Source organism: Neomonachus schauinslandi, chromosome 8 (genome assembly GCF_002201575.2).
Source record: "Neomonachus schauinslandi chromosome 8, ASM220157v2, whole genome shotgun sequence".
NCBI classification, from domain to species: Eukaryota; Metazoa; Chordata; class Mammalia; order Carnivora; family Phocidae; genus Neomonachus; species Neomonachus schauinslandi.
Window position 1 is genome coordinate 139,060,476 of NC_058410.1, and position 17,570 is coordinate 139,078,045.

Below are 17,570 nucleotides of genomic sequence, written 5' to 3' on the forward strand. Positions count from 1 at the left end.
CCACATACACTGATGGCTATCATATTGGTTAGTGCAGCCTTATACTCTTAATGCGTCTCGTTATTTATGCATTGTTTTGGTTTTCTTCAGCCATTTCTTCTTTCTTTTTTTTTTTTAAGATTTTATTTATTTATTTGAGAGAGAGAGAATGAGAGACAGCGAGCATGAGAGGGAGGAGGGTCAGAGGGAGAAGCAGACTCCCTGCCGAGCAGGGAGCCCGATACGGGACTCGATCCCAGGACTCCAGGATCATGACCTGAGCCGAAGGCAGTCGCTTAACCAACTGAGCCACCCAGGCGCCCTCCATTTCTTATTTCTAATGCTGCTAAAGCTTGCTTTCTTTTGAGATTTTAGTTGGTACTTGTCACGTTGCCATAATTACAGTCAAAGTTGTATAGAGGTTGTCTTTGAGTCAGTGAATTGGCATAAAAAGTATTATGTTCGAGTTCCTTCCTTGGAAGTTAAGAGATTAATTCTTATTCCTGCCCTGCTATTATTATTATTATTATTATTATTATTATTATTATTATTATTCCTGGTTATTGTATAACTTTCGGTAAGTCCACTTAATCTTTCTGATCTTCGGAGTCTTTGTTTATAAAATAAAGTGGATAAAGTCTTACATTTTCTAACTAGACAATTGTGATTTTTACAATCATTTTTGTGTTTTTTACTCAAATACATCGATCAGTTACGCTGGTATGCACGGTGTTAGGCATACTACCCAAAACAAAAAAGATCTAATGGAATCTGTTTTCAGTGAGTGGCAGTTGATAGATCATGAAGAGAGAAAAGTGACCTTAATTCACTCTGAAGTATAGAATTATGAAAGTCTTACATCATATCTGGATACGAACTGGAGGGCCCTGAATTGGAATAATTGGGGTAAGGAAAAAGATGAGGTCAGTGGAGTATTGGTTTGTTGTTCTCCTCCGTGTCACCAAACAACTGTATTTTATCTTTCATTGAAAAGTGGAGAAGTAAGAAATTATCATTTTTACCCCTGTGAGGTAGTTATCTTTAAATGGCATTCACATTGTCCCCTTAGGCCAGAGGAGAGTTAACATTCTATTTTTAAATACTGAATATTAGCTATCTAAATTAGCCTCACATAGTAGAATTTAATAAAGGTCATTGCACTTAATTATGCTTATATAACCACTTAAATTAAAACACACTGACTTCGTTGGTTGATTTATCTTCTTTCAAGTGTTTTATGAAACAGAAAAAAAAAGATGGACTTTACTAATGTTTATTTAATCACAGGGACTAATACTCGTTCACATTTTAAATTATAAAACATTTCTAAAATATATAAAACTAACACAATTAATTAGAAGCTAACTCAGTTTAAAAAATTATTTTTAACATTTTATCATATTTAATTCAGACTTTAAAAAAAATAAAGATAATATTGAAGCCTGCTGTGTGTATCTTTCCATGATTCCATCAATAGTTCATTATAATTCCCATCATTTCTTCTTTCTATTTTTCCTGTCTTCTTCTGGATTGCGTATTATGATTCCATTTTATCTCCACTAATGCCTTGTAAGCTATACCTCTATTTGACTGATTGATTGATTGATCGTGGGTTGCTCAAGGGTTCAGATATACACATTTAACTTATCCCAGTCAACCTTTAAACAATATGTCACTCTTTCACTATAGCATAAGAACCTTATTACTGTACACTTCCATTTCCTCCTTCCTTCTCCTTTTTGTATTATTGGCTTTTTTTTTTTTTTTTGCTTATAGACCCCACAATATATTGGTGTTATTTTTGCTTTAAACAGTCAATTGTATTTTGAACTGATAAAAAGTGAGAAAAATAGCTTTTCTGTGTACCCACAAATTTACCAATTTCTGGTACTGTTCTTTCCTTTGTGTATTTTCTGGTGCTTTTCTTTCCATCTGGAATCATTTCTTTTCTGCTTAAAGATCTTTTTTTCTTACTCTTTAGACTAGTGGTCTGCTGGTAATGAATTCCCTCAGCTTTGTCTGCAGTCTTTATTTTGCCCTCATATTAATAGCTTTTTGTTGTTGTTGTATTTTCATCGAATACAAAATCCTAGGGTAGTTTTTCAAGAGTTTTGAGGATGTCTCTCCATTGCATTCTGGTTTGCACATTGGCTGACAAGAAGTTTTCTCTCTTGTGTTTGTGCCTCTGTGCAGTGTCTTCCTCACCCCCTTCACCCTCAACAGCTTTTAAATTTTCTTTATGTTGCTCTTTTTTTTTTTTTAAAAGCAATTTGTTTATAATGAACTTTGGTGTGCTTCTCTTTATGTTTATTTTACTGTGATTGATTGAGTTTCTTGAATTTGTGGCTTATACATTTCACCAAATTTGGAAATAATTCAGCCATTATTTCAGGGTATCTAATTATGTGTGTTGTGTGATTTGGTTTGGTGTGATTCTGCTCTGTTCATTCTTACTCTCTTCTTTCTCTCTGTGCTTCATTTTGGATAGTTTATGTCACTAGGTCTTCAACTTTATCTCTAGAAATTTCAATAGGGTCTTTTTCTCATATCTTCTATTTCTTTTCTCATAATGTTAACATTTTCCGAGCATATGGACCACATTTACAATAGCTGTTTTAGTGTCCTTGTCTGCTAATCTCATCATCTCTGTAATTTATGACTCTGTTCCTATTGATTGATGTTTTTCCTGATTTTAAACATAGTGTTTTCTTTCCTGTCTGCATGCCTGATAATTTTTGTTTGGATGCTAGGCATTTTAAATTTCATGTTGTTGAACATTGGATTTTGTTGTTTTCCTTTAAAAGTTTTGGACTTTGTTCTTTCACAGAGTTAAGTTATTTGAAATTACTTTGATCTTTTGAGGCTTTCTTTTAAGGTTTGTTAGTATAGGTCCAGAGCAGGTTCTAGTTTAACACAAATTTTTCTCAACTATTAAGGCAAAATAGCCTTCTAAGGACTCTATCTGGTCAGTCATGTATTCTAAGATCTTTCTGTTGGCTTCTAGGAACACAAATCATTCCTGGTCCTCCGTGACTTCTAAGACTTGTGTGGCCCACTACTTTGCTGTGATGCTTTCAAACCAGCCTTGGGATTTAGTTTCTTCTCATGCATGTCCAGATAGTATTCAGCCAAAAACTTGAGGGGAGCCCTCAGCTGATCTTTGGAGCTCCATCTCTGTGCAACTCTTTCTTCTATAATATTTAACCCAGTGTACTGCAGCTTTCTGAGTTTCAGTCTCTTTCTTCTCAACTCAGCAAGATCATTGGGCTCTGTTTGCTTTCCCCTTTTCGCACTGTGGCTTAGAAAATGCCTTTAGGAAGTAAGATGGGTAATCATAGGACTAACCTTGTCTGCTTCTTTCAAAAATCACAGGCCTGCACTACCTGTTATTACTTGTCTGATGATTGTTATTTCATACACGTTGTCAAATTTTCTAGTTGTTTATAGCATTGAGGCAATTCCTGTAACAGTTAATCCTTCGTGTGTAGAAATGGAAGTCCTCACTGTGTTTCCTTTTAATTAAAATTTTGTGTTGTCATCAGTATGACCAGAGTTCACAATTTATACTGGATATTATACATTCCTCCACTGAAACACCATCAGTAGATATAATTTTTTTTTAAAGATTTTATTTATTTATTTGACAGAGAGAGAGAGAGAGAGGGGGAACACAAGCAGGGGGAGTGTGAGAGGGAGAAGCAGGCTTCCTGCCGAGCAGAGAGCCCGATGTGGGACTCAATCCCAGGACCCTGGGATCATGACCTGAGCTGAAGGCAGATGCTTAACGACTGAGCCACCCAGGCACCCGGTAGATATAATTTTGATTAGCATAGCTTGGTCAAGTTATAGAGTTGGTTATTGGTATATATGTTATTTTACTATAATGGATGGTAAAATCACCTTTCATTAATACCACCTGCAAGTGTTTATAGTGCTTTCTTTTTAGAAATTTTAAATTGAAAAGATAGCTGATCATTAAATCTTTGATATGTGGGGTATGTATCAGACCTTCCTATCTGATTATTCTTTTTTCCTTAGGGCACAACTACCTGCTTCTCCATAGACCTTCCAAACTTTTAAATATTTTTTTGTCTTAGAGTTGCACCTTACTCTTTCATTATGTAGGGACAGTGCTCACCACCCGACCCCCCTTTTTTTTTTACTTTTTATTCACCAGAAAAAAAAATATCTTCAGATTTCCGTAACATCAGACCTGAAAAGGGCACACTTAAACATTTACAGGAATATTTTAACCCACTTTTTGGTCAGTTGCCAAAGTATGGTAGCTAAAAAGAGCCAATCTGACCTGAATTATGCTATTTATCACTATAGTTACTTGGTGTGCGGGTAGTAGGTTCTTGAGGGTGAGCCTGTTTTTTTCTTTAATGAAGGAAAAACGAATTTTTCCTTTCCTTTTCCTGCCTCATAAGAAAGGATTTTTTTTACTTGTTCTTATTTGTCCTTCCTTCTGAAATTGTAGCAGTGGTTCAAACTCTGAAGATTGTCTGAGTTTGTGGCAAATGTTGGTTTGTTGGATGTCAACTTAAATGATGTGAAGTGAGAAGCTGGGGGCTCCTTAGTAATCCTTAGGCTCTGTTGAAGGGAGATGAAACAGAATAGATAAAAGATCACCACCACCTCCTTTCCCTCCTTTCCCTCTAGGTGCTGCCAACTAGGTGGCATAAATGTGTTACTGGTCTCAGGTTCCTTTTACTTGTTTCTATTTAATTTTGTGAGTCTGATTTCAGGCATTTTGGTCAATTATAATAGTCCCTCTAAAAAAAGAGCAAAAGAAAGTAATTTTTTTAGACAGACTGGACATTGACATTATCTGTTACTCCTTTTCCTGTTTCTACTTATATACCAAATATAGTGATTTGAGAATTCTGAAATGGCACCGAATATTCATGAGCTTAAACACGAAAATATCTTAAAGCACAGAGTTATTGAGAGCTTTCACTAGCAAGTATAATATACATGTTGCATATTCATTGCCTATGACAGTGAATAGGTTATCAGCATGTAATTTTTGTTCCCTTAGCTCTGCTTGGTGAGCTTGAACCTCTTGCAACCACTTATGCCCCCACTGGCTCCCATCTTATAATTCTTTTTCACCACAAATTCCTCTCTTCCACCACTTCACCCCAACCACACTGACCTCGTTGTGGTTGCTTGGGAACGATAAACATGCTGATGCTGGATCTTAATTTCCTCTGCTGCAAGTGCCCTGCCTGCAGCTAAATGCACATGGTGCACTTAACGCCTTGGTTCATTCAGGGTTCGTGTCATCCCGAGTCTTCCTCAGCTACTCCTCGTCAAAAATAACAACGTCCTGACCCAACCACTTTATCGCTCATTCTTTATCCTTCTTTTAAACATTTTATAGCACTTACTTATACTTGACAGTATATCATTTATCTTTTAGTTTATTGTATACCTCACATGAATAAATTTCATTTAAGATCTAGCACAGTGTCTGGCACATTATAATGCTCAACAGATACTTGCTAGATGAAGAATGAGCGATAAATGGATGGATGGATGGATGTTGCTTTATTTGTATTAGGACACCTAAGCTGTCCACCTGCTGCACCTTCAAACTGAATATAAGAATGTGATAGAAAGTGGAAAACTGTACCTGCTGTTTAAGCATTTGAAATTATTAATTTGTAAGTTTTATATTCAAAGTCGAATTTCCCTAATGGTAACTACAGAATTTCTGGTCCTATTTGACTATAGATTTGGTGGAGTTCACTTTTGAGAAAGACCTTTAGGACCATAAAACATCAGTCATAAAGATATTCTGTCCTTTTAAAATTTAAGTTCTCTTTGTCCTTCATTCTGTAATTGGGTTCATTGGCCCAAGTAATACAAAATACTTTGCTTCTTTAGTTTCCTTTATGCTCTAAACTATTCTGTAACTCTTTAACTTAGTCTTGGAATCCAGAGCAATTTTTATCCATCCCCATGATCACCTGATACTAATCTTTTTTTGAACACAAGGTACTATGTTGTAGGCATCTTGTTCCTTTCTTTTTTCCCTCTTCCGACTTCCTTTTGTATCTGTAATATTTGGACTTCTGGAAGTTGAGGCTGTTGTGATTTTTTTAAAGACAATATAACATCTTTCCACATATCCTGTTAAAATACCAGAGGGCCCATTCATAGACACTGCTGTCTGTATCCTCTCTAGGGGTATTAGAAAAGACCATATATGGCATAAAACACACCGTGGGATTAAGAGGATGAACTCAATCTGCCTCATTGAGGCTTATTGCCGATTTTGGAGCCTGGGGAGTCAGATGCCTTGTTTTCAGAAAGTATGGCATCCTTTTGTGGTGTTTAGTTTGTTTTTAGCTTTCCATTATTTCCAGATTCTTGTAGAAGTATGAAAATAAACAGTATTCTCTCTGATTATGACCTTTCAAAAGAAATAAATTAAACAGGTTGCTTTTGTTTAGCGACAACATGATCAATTTATGTCAACAGCTGCTTTTCCGTGTAGTGCTGTGATCACAGAGCACAGGATGCCCTCAAATACGCTGCTAACTCTTGATATTAAAGCAATAAAAATGCTAATTTTAAAGTTTAATTGTCTTGTGGATAATTGATCTGTCCGAACTTACCTCTAAGTGGAAAATCTTACTTCTAAGTAAAAAAAAAAAAATAGTTTGTATTTACTTGCTGTGCTATCCAGCTCTCACTATCGGGTAATAGGGAACTTTAAGCAAGACTGCTAAGCTTATGGAGAATCTAAGAGCCCATGCAACACACTTGGCCACATTCAAGCTGCATTTCCATATTGTCCAAAGAAAATTTAATTTATTTCCTTGCGGCCTAATACAGAACCTAGTATACTCCTGTCCACACACTCTATGCACATCCGTATGTATATGGAACCAGAATTTATTGAGTGCTTCCTGTGTGTTATGCAGTGTAGTAATTCTTAGGCATATATGTATTAGTAAGGTTTTGGCACCTGCCTGGGGATGCTTATATCGTATCAGGGGAAAGAAACAAACCACTAACTATAATGCATTGTGATACAAAATATTACACAAGATGCTTGGGAGCACAGAAGAGGAGCATCTAAATTAGTCTGGGTGGTCAAGAAAATTTCCCTTAATTTGTATTCATGATGCAAAGAAGAGTGGAAGACATTTTAGAGGGAAGAGCATATGCTAAAGCACAGAGTCCTGTGCTGCAGGACTTGCAGCAGGAAATTCAGTTTGGCTGCAGTGAGAGTGATGTCCAGTGTTAGGTTTGCCAAGGGCAGTGATTGTATTGTGGTTATGAGAGAGAATGTTCTTGGTCTTGGAAGGTACGTGCTGACATATCTAGATTTAAAGTGTCACAATGTCTGCAACCAATTCTCGGAAAAAAACAAAAAAACCAACCATGTGTGCTTATCCGTATGGAGAGAGAGAAAGAGAGAGTGAGTGCACTCACAAATGTGGCAAACTGTTGTTCCGGAGTCTGAGTGAAGGAGATATGGGTATTAGGTGTACTACTGTTGATATTTTTCTATAAATGTAACATTGTTCAAAATAAAAAGTTAGCAAAAAAACACCTTCATGCCTCTGGTAACTTTTGTTAGTTTGCAAAAATAGTATAAATGATATAGTTGAAGAATTAGGTAATTAATACTTGTCTTTATCGGTGGTATGTCATTGTTTTATCCAGGATAGCCATGGTTGGTCCTGTTATGATGCTATCTTTAATAATATTGTCACTTTAGGGTTGTTGTTTTTTTTTTTTTTAAATGAAAAGAGTTTTTTATAAAACTCTTGAGCATCCAATAATAGGATTAGGAGGGACCGAAGAAGATATATTGTCTAATTCCCTATTAAGTGAATAGATTAATTAGGTGGAGGACTGTCTATATATATATTATTACTTAAAAGCATCACCATTGACGAAATTTTCATGACCCTTCAAATGCGTAATAAGAGTCATAGTTATTTGTGAATTTTCTAAGTTTTTTAAGAAAAAACAAAAACCCATAAAAATCTAATTAATGTGCCCTTGTCACCCTTAAAAGAGAGCATCAGGAATTAAGAGCAGAGAATTGAATGCATATTAAATAAATACAACATAATGTATGTTTAATTCATATTCCTTATTGGCCTTTGAGGAAGATGGAGATTGAGTGCTGGAATGGGATGGTGGAGAAAGAGAAGGAAGGGGAGGGCAAGGGCAGGAATGAAGGGAGCAAGAGAGAAGGATAAGAGGAGAGCAAGCATGTTCTGAGGAAGAAAGACTTAGCAGATTTTGAGGTGACTTTTTTATTCTGTGTCATGGATAAAGATTTTCTGGCTATCTGGTCCTCTTAAACTTTCAATCCCATTAATCACTGTTTACAGTTTTCCTGTTTTTGTAATCCTTACTTTTAGAGACTCTACTCCCAGTGGAATAAATGAATCACCTTAGTATGGTAGAAATTTTCCAAACGATGAAGCAAGAGCCACTGGAGGAAAAAGTCAGTTCTCTGATTAGATGAAATCAGTTTTTGCCCATATTTTCAAGTGTTAAAGTGAAGCCCCTACATAGGACAAGTTACAGTGAGTCCTGAGCTTTTGAAGTTGAGTTTTGGCAAAGTTTGATTTTTCAAAAAGGATTTTCTTTGCTGTGAGACTCTTTTATTTGAGGATATTATCTTTTATTGTGAACCTTTTATGTCTTCTCCTTTTTCTGTCCTCTGTCATCTCAAATTACTGTGGAGCAGAGATCAGAGTCCAGCTGTGGAGGTTGTTCTCCATTTGGGGAAAAAATACCGTGTGTTTCAAGTGTAGGCTGATCTGTAATTACTTGGGTAAAATGATAATGGATTCTAATAATTGAACTTTTTAGAGGATTTTCCCTGGTAAGATGCGTTTCATTCCTTCCTAGTATTTGCTCATCTTTTCACCAGAATTAACAACAACAAAAGGAAGGTAGATGATTTGGTGAACCTTATGTTCATTAGAAAAGGCAAAATGGACAATTTCAGGAAAACAAACAAAAATCAGATGGATGAAAAAAATCAGATCAGATGGAAAAAGTGAAATCTTTCCTCCAATGCTTATAAAAAGCTAATTTCTGTCTCCCACTTTTCCACCTCCTACTTTCTTTTTTTGCACGTATTTATTTTTACAGGCCTGGGAGTTTTTACTGAGCATTCACTACTCTTATCGCAGTTCTTCCTGCTTGCGTCTCTTTTTTATTTTTGTGTGTTTGTTTTTCTGACACGTATTCATCAAAGTCCACGTTGGAGTGCAGCCTGGGCCTATCTCATTGTAGCTGACATCATCCTAACTCTGAGCCAGCCCAGCTCGCCTCTCATTCTGGTTTCTGAGGCTGTGTTCTCCAGTCCCCACCCCCTCCGCCTCCACCACCACTGATAGGGATGTATGTGAAGTTCCCAGGGTGTCTGTTAATGTCCCGTTGCCAGCTCCTGGATAATAGCCAGTGTTAGCTCACAGAAGCTTAATGATGAATCCATATCTGTCATGAGCTGGAATTGATGCAGGGCACATAGTAGGTAAGGGCTTAATAAATGTTTGATAGACCAATAAAGAAATGAATGTGCAAAGGAGTATAGCTCATAACTGAAGTCCTTAAGGAGGGAAGCTGTTTAGGCAAGCCCTTCTGTCCATAAGTATAGCCAATTAAGTGTGCAGCTAGAAGCATGCGTGTGTCCCAGTCTCCATTAGTGATCACAGACTGCAGCCTTCACTTTCCCTGGTGAATTCATATGCAAGCTGACCTGACAGGAACTGCTTGCACAGTGAGTAATCACAGGACTTCCCAGAGAAAAGGATGTCAGGATGGGGATTCTGCATTTAGCTTCACCGTTTGTATGAAATGACTTTCTATATCTTAACGACTTGAAGGATCAGAACTCATTGGAATTCTTGAGATAGAACCTTGCAAAATCTGACTTTCTCACGTTGATTAAGAGCAAAACCATCTCTGACAAATTAGGGGATAGAATTGGCAAGGCCCAATTCTCTGAAAGTCCTGGGATTTCACATTTTGCACATGTGCTCTCATTTCATTGTGTTTTAACCCAGGTTGCTATTATATAGAGCATTTTAGCAGCCTTGATCTTGGAGACATCAAGACCATTATTCCTGTTGTTGCTGATTTAGTGTTACAGCTGCTTCCTCTTTATGTGATTTAATTTGAAGTTTCAGCCCACCAGGGGGCTATTGGTCCCCACCTATCCATGGTTTTCTGCATGGATGTTATCTCCATTCCTATTCATAGTGATCTTCCCCCTTCTATATTCATCTAGCAACAGCAAGGCACTGTTCCAGGAACTCGCTCTCCCTACATAAGGCGTAACATGGAACCATTTGGATGGAAAAATTATAAATTAAAATTATTCTGTTCATTTTAAAATATTCATATTGTATTGCTCAAGTGCCAGTAACTGGAAAATCATGGATAATGTCCTGTTTTTATAACCTCTTTCAGAGTGTTTTAAAATCCATATATGTTGTTACTCTAACCGTCTCTTTTCCTGGAGTGGATTTTGTGATAAGTTTAAAAACACCCCCCCCCCCAAAAAAAAGGTTGTAGGAGTCCACTCTATGATGGTATATGTAATATTCAAATAAAGATGATACCACTAATTGCAACCCTTCTTTTTAAAATAGAAAAATATTTACTCCATGTAGGGAGAGTATTTATAAAATTGTCAGACTACAAAGGTAACCTATGAACATGGCAGACTATTTCTTTTGAAGAGAAAACTTTATTAAATGATTAAAACTAAGCAAATTTTTATTGATTTCTGGAACTACATGTTTAATTGAAATAAAGAAAACCCATATATTCGTAGCACTGCTGATTTGCAGATACTGAAAACATCTCCAACCTTTTAAATAGGGCTGGGTTTTTTTTTTTTTTTTTTTTTGATACCTCCAGTTCTCTATGCTAAGTTATTCTTTAATTTCAGGAAACTAAAATTTTATTTCTATCCTCGTATTTTCTATGTTGTATGGGTGTGTGTGAGGATGTGCATGTCTCAGAAAGATAGACCCGTAGGGAAAAGTGAAACATGTTGTTATGTGGTTTGGCTGGTTTTTGGGAAAGTAAATATATCTCTTATTCTAGAGGAAAGAATAGTTATTGGAGATCTCAGCTTCATGTATATTTTTCCACCTCTGTGGAAGGCATTGAAGAGAGTAAAGGCCTTTACTTTTCGCTTCTCTTTTCTGTAAGTTTTTAAGCTCACATTCACCAAAAGCCACATGTTTTATTTGTTGTCTCTCTTGGCTAAGACTCTTTAAATGTATTTTTAAAATTCTTCTCTTCCATCAACTAAAGACAATTTAAAATTATAATTTGAAGACTCTTTCTAGAAAAGTATACTTTTGGGTCAGGCTGTCGTTTTTGTGGGCCTGGTGTGTGTGCTGAGGTTCTTCTGAAGCAACAAATCACTTTAGCATGAACAAATTTCACAGGGCTATTGGATTGTTGGTCTTAGCTTTGTGTGAATCATTTGGCCTTTTAAAACAGGCTAATCCTTTAATCGAATATGCTTTCAGAAAGGTTCTGAAAACCTGGGTGGCTCTTGCTAACTCTGTTTTATTCATTTTAAATAATACTAGATTATCCAGACGTATTTCTTTCTGATTTTTGGAAGGATGTTATTGCAGGCCATAATATTTGAAGTCAGGATTCTTTATAATAACAATAACAACAAAACATACAGACATTCTCCTAAAGTCTGATTGATGGAAAATAGGATGCAAGCTGTCAGTAAACAGGTTCTTCGGCACAAATACTTAGTTTATACAGCAACCAACTTCCTTGAGTGCAGCAATACAGAGCACTCTACTCTTAATTGAATAAAGAAAACAAATTAGAATAGTTACTGCAGGAGAAATGGGTACCTCATAATTAATAATTTGTGAGTTAAACCTTAACTACACTTGACATTTTTCTTTGGGTTGTTGACAGACTGATTAGTGAGTTAACTCCTGATGGTACCTATTCTGTTCAGTGACTGTTTCAGTTCCAAGGCTTACGGTGCTCAATAAAATAGGTATTCATTGTGATGGGATTGTCGCTTTAGTCCTGATCAAAGTGCTTTGGAGGAAGCACGGTTGAACTGATTGGCTGTGAATGTTAATCACTCCATAGGACTCACCGATAATTTACAGCATTGTTGTAACTCTCTGGTGTTCATAAAATGAACTTAATAACCCAGTGCCACCATGGGATAAGCTGCTTTTTTTCTGCAATTGAATACCCAGACTGCCTGCATAATGGTGTTGAGTAATACTGCATTAAAAAGAGTGAACAGCTGTATCATGAGGGAAACAGCTCTGCAACAGATTTGTTAATTATCTCCTTTGATTCACAGAGGGTGTTTGTGAGATATGGTTGACCAGTGAAGACACAGGGGCTTACGGCAGGGACATTGGCACCCATCTCCCCGCACTGCTGTGGCAACTGGTTGAAGTGATTCCTGAGGGAGCAATGCTGAGGCTTGGCATGACAAATCCACCCTATATTTTAGAGCATCTGGAGGTAAGGAAAAGCACCCCATTTCCCTGCTGACACAGACACGAACCAGTCCAAGACAATGTGGCAGCCTCAGCCTCAGCACACGGATTACATTTAAAACCTCTTGCACTTTATTTATTTATTTATTGTGGTCCCATGTTACTAAGAATAAGTGGAGAATTTCAAATCCTCTTCCGTCAGTCTGCACATCTTGTTTTTGCTTGCTCTCAATTAACGTTGCTTGGATTTTCTAGCGCATACCATCTCGTCACAGTTCTTTGTTTCTTCTTTGCAGCCCCTCAGACTCCCTTTGCATAAATTTGCCTCAGTTCCTTTACTCAGTACCTGGTCTAGTCTAGTTTAGGCATGCTAAGACATTGCATTAATTTTGCAACCGGTTGTGGGCATGTTATCCGAACTGCTGTGAGCCCTATCAGTAAGGATACTGGGCTGTAAGTTTGGGGATATTTTAAATCTCCTCCCTTTGTCTGGAGACAGTTAGGGATGAAGTGCAATCCTAGAGAGACAGAGCTTGGTATTCCTCTCCTTGATTCTCTTGTGGTCACTGTGAACACGAAGGGGTTGTGGCAATGGGAGATGCCTGGTCTCATTTGTATCCCTTCCCTGGGTCAGATACTTACCCTCAAGGAGCTTACCATGAAACTAGAAAAATGGGCATGTGTACAAGTATCTGGCATTGGATGACAATTGCCACAGTAAATATGAGCAAGAAATAGGGATATTTAAATGAAAAAGTGCATGCCAGGATCCATGACAGCTGTTTGAGGAATAAAATAATTACATTGGACCCATAGTTATGGATAAGAAAACTAATAACTGCTGTTTGAAAATCATGTACAAAGTATAGAAAGAGGCACTTATATTTTTATCAGTTGTGTTCTTTACAGTTACTTTGTGCAGGAAAAAAACATTCCCAAATCTAAAAGCAAGCATAGCTGCTAAAATTTAATGCACAAATCCCAATGAAAAGTCAACAATTGCAAAGATTGTTTTTGTTGATTTGATTTGAGGCCTGTATTTGTTGAAGTTGTGCTGAAAAGCCTCCCTCATATCAGCAACGTATTTTAGAAATTCTGAAAACAGATTCGGTAGCAGTCTGATTGTTAATTATAAATATACAGTGAAGAAATTCAGCAGTTTCAGTTTTGTTTTTCACATATTCTCTAGCCAGATCTTTTTAGTAAAGGTATATAATTAATAGGTTAATGTTAGTACTTTGGACAGTGGGGACAGTTAAGATTTGCTATTGAAAAATAAGTTGCACGTATGTCAATTTATACGTAACCCTTTGACCCAACACTTGAAAAAAGCAAGTGACTTCTCTGTAAAAATCAAATATGGTAAGTCCTGCTGCATTTGAAGTAAAGGTGGGCATCCACCAGGCGATATGCTAGATATGTGGTTTGAAAAAAATCTCATTGAGGACCAAGGGAACCATAGTACTAGAATCAGCAAAGTTCAAGTAGGGAGTAAACGTAAGGGGGAAGATCATGCATAGACTCTGAGATGACTGAATAAAGTACCTCTTGGAATAAATTCAGCACTTCAGTTAATTGCAAGGTTACAGAAGCGAATGCTGCATTTATAGCAAATCCTTCTGCTCAGTATCTAAAGTAGTAGGGGAGTTGTTGACCTCCAAATGCATGCTCCAGGAGAGCTCTGAAAATCAGCAGAAGTTGCTAAACATAACTTTACACTTTACCTGGAAGAACACCAGCTGTTTAGTTCATAGATTGTGGTTGGAGTGATAACAAGTTCTGATTGTCATGATGTTACCCTTTTAAAACTCTCGTTGTCAGATATCTGTAATGTTGGCCTTCCCTCCTCCATTGTCATCTTTACAAGGCAAGGACCTTGTCATTTCCATCTCTGGGTGTACCCTACCCATTCACTCATTACATTTCAGTAAATGAGTGAATCAAGAATGGATAAAGGAAGGGCCTTCTTTGAAAAATAAATTACAGAGCCCACTCTATAGCCTCGATCTTCCAAGTCTTAACATTCTGGTCAGGAGAGGCTGTAGAAGATGACAAACTAAATGAACTTCAAGGGTGAGAGTTTGTGCCAAAGAAAGGCACTCACTTCTCTGCTGTAGAGAAGCTGGGAATCATCCAGCCCTGTCATACCCACAACCAAGGGAGAAGGCAATCCAAAGGAGAACAGAGCAAATGAAAGAAAGAAGCCAAGGTATGCAAGAGGAAAAGACTCGTGCCATCTGAAAGGAAGAGCTTGGAGAGTCTTCCTTTGACGCTTGGACAAGACCTTCATACCTTGGCCTTGGCGGTTCTTCGCATTCTCCTCTGAGTGGGAGAGCCCAGAGCTTGCCATGTCCCCCAGACACACCATTCATTGTGTAACAGGAAAGGGAACTGAGCTGCAGAGGCTTCCCCGGCTCCCCCGTGTGAAACAGGACATCAGAGAAGGGAGCCCAACCCTGTTGAGCCTCAGCCCGTGCCCACCAATGCATTGTGCTTCCCATTTTCCTCTCGCTAAGCCTAGGGCACTCTACTGAAATTACCTGACTTATCTAAAGAGTGCTGGAGAGAGTTCACCAATAAGAAGAAAAAAGAAAACAGGAGAAAAAAATCAAAACAAAACAAAAATAACACAGGTGAATGACAGGTGGTGATGTCTTTTAAACTGTGGGGATAGAAGGAACCCACTCTTGCAATAACTACTTTGATGCTTTAATACCCTCGCAGTGAGGGTTCCTTGATAATTGTATTGGTAGGACCATGCCTTCTTAGGTTTCTGGAAGATGCTTTATGCTTCAGACTTTAATTAGAGAGCACTTCTCTGGGCTCTTTTCCTTCCCTTTCTTTTCCTTGTTCTGTTTACTTCACATTCACCTGACTCTTGCAGTCTTTCTTAAAACCCTTTTACCAGCTTGCTTGCTTGTGTATGTGTGTATGTATTTAATTGAACAGCTTAAAGGGGAATTTTTTTTTTTTTTGAGAGAGAGAGAGAGAGAGAGTAAAAGAGTGGTGGGGGCCACAGAGGGAGAGAGAGAATCTTAAGCAGGCTCCACACCCAGCCTGGAGCCCGACACGGGACTCGATCTCACAACTCTGAGATCATGACCTGAAGTCAAGAGTCAGATGCTTAACCCATTGAGCCACCCAGGTTTCCCACAAAGGGGAAATCATTTAAAGGAAAATATCAAAGTTTCTGTCATTATTTAAAAGTACAATGTGGAAAAATAGATCTGTTGATACTCCTATTTATTAAATCTCCATAGGAACAGAAGATGCATATTATAGTTAACATAGGATGTACTTTTAAGGTTTTATCATGCATCTAGGGGCTCCTGGCTGGCTCAGTCAGTGGAGCATGTCACTCTTGATCTCAGGGTCATGAGTTCAAGCTCCACATTGGGCATGGAGCCTACTTAAAAAAAGAGTCTAGCATTATGTGTGGCACTTTATGTAGTAGAGGTTGAATAAATGTGTAGTGAATAAAAGGGAGGGAGGGAGAATTCTTAATCCTTAACAGGCAGGCAAGAAGTCAAGTGTTGTTTGGAACATCTACAAACCCTAATTTTAACATACTGCTGCCTTAAAAAAATAATTTGAGATTCATTTTAAGTGATGAGATAGCTGACAAAGAGATATCTCAAACATTTGTACTTACGTATATGTATCTTGGAAAAGCATCCTAGAATTGCAGAAACATAAGTATAACCTTATGCAGTACTTATTAAATATGGACATGAGGTTAAAACAATAGACAAAACAATGGATTAAAACCTATCTTAGCTCATCTTAAAGACTTCAGCACCTGTCCATTACCCACAGGAAGAAGATACACTCTTTAGCTTGGCATACAGCAGCCTTAAGATGCCTTCGTCCAGTGCATCCCCGTGTTCTCATCCCCTTAGTACTCTGCGATGCCTCCTGCATTCGCGGGTTTTTCATACTCGGGAAATTTCTACTTTAACTTTTTCTCTTTCCATTCTTACCACGTGATGACCATCGGTAATAATGAGTGAATCAGACATACTGCCATTTGCTACTACGTGTGTTGACTAATATATGGCCCCTATCATGGCAGATAAGAGAGATTTTCGCTCTGTGTTTGCTCTCCTATTGATATTACTAAGGTAATAACCCTGGCCTCTTCCTCTTGAGTGAACCTCTGACCTTTACAGAAGGTGGTGTGGCCGGTGAACTTGACCACTCTTGAACCGCGTTGCTTCGTGTTGCCCTCCTAGTTGTAGGTAGCCCACAGCTAAGGTATTAATTCAGACAGTACGATACCTGTGAACCCCACACAGCGTCTGGAGACCAGTGGCAGTGACACCGTGGCTACCTGTCCTAAGGCACCAGAGATCCTGGTACCTTTTTTCAAGACGGCATAATAATGACATCAGTACAGTTTATCAACTGCTCCTTATTTTCAAGAAACCACGCTGATTGCTTTCCACACATTATCTCTTTTCCTTCTTAAAATAAGCTACCTATAGAGATATTATTCTCCTCATTTTATTGATTTAGAAGCCACATCTTAGAACGCTTTAATTATTGGTCAAATTACATAAGTAGTTAGCACCCGGACTGGTTTCTTATCTTGTCTGATTCTACAGTGCTTTCTACTGCACTGCATCTTTTCACAGAGCCTTCCCGAATGCTCCCAGATTCCCTCTGTGCTCTGTCAGACTCTGTCCAGCATATCTCTGGGTGCTCATCACCATGCTCTGTGATCACTTGTTTACATGTAAACCGAACAGAACTGTTGCCACCTTTTAGGGAGAGGCTATCTTGGTCACATCTTTGCAGTTCAGGGCCTGTGATGACATGCCTAACGAATGTGTACGGAATGATGTGATTTCTCTGAAGTTTAGCTGTTCCTTGACTGAATGTCTCATATACATTGAAGTATCTTCATATCTGTGCTGACATCTAGTTTTGGAAGACTTTGTGGATGGTTGTCACGTGTGTTTCTCACCTATGAGTCACTTCTGTGAAGAGGTACGAGATGGTGAGGGAAGATCTATCTAAGGGATGAGTTTTACTTATTTCCCCTGCTAAAATATCATAATGATAGATAGTATCTTTAGAACTACCTGAGCAAAT

At 37.9% G+C, this 17,570-nt stretch overlaps 1 protein-coding gene across 2 annotated transcripts in view; it reads left to right on the plus strand.

The window, feature by feature from the left end:
- Positions 1 to 17,570, plus strand: part of CDKAL1 (CDK5 regulatory subunit associated protein 1 like 1) — a 671,286-nt gene that overhangs the window by 387,210 nt on the left and 266,506 nt on the right. For both annotated transcript variants that reach the window (XM_044917193.1, XM_021696901.1), the window contains one exon: positions 12,335 to 12,501. In XM_044917193.1, coding sequence (XP_044773128.1) covers positions 12,335 to 12,501 — 167 coding nt within the window. The remainder of the gene's footprint in view (positions 1 to 12,334; positions 12,502 to 17,570) is intronic.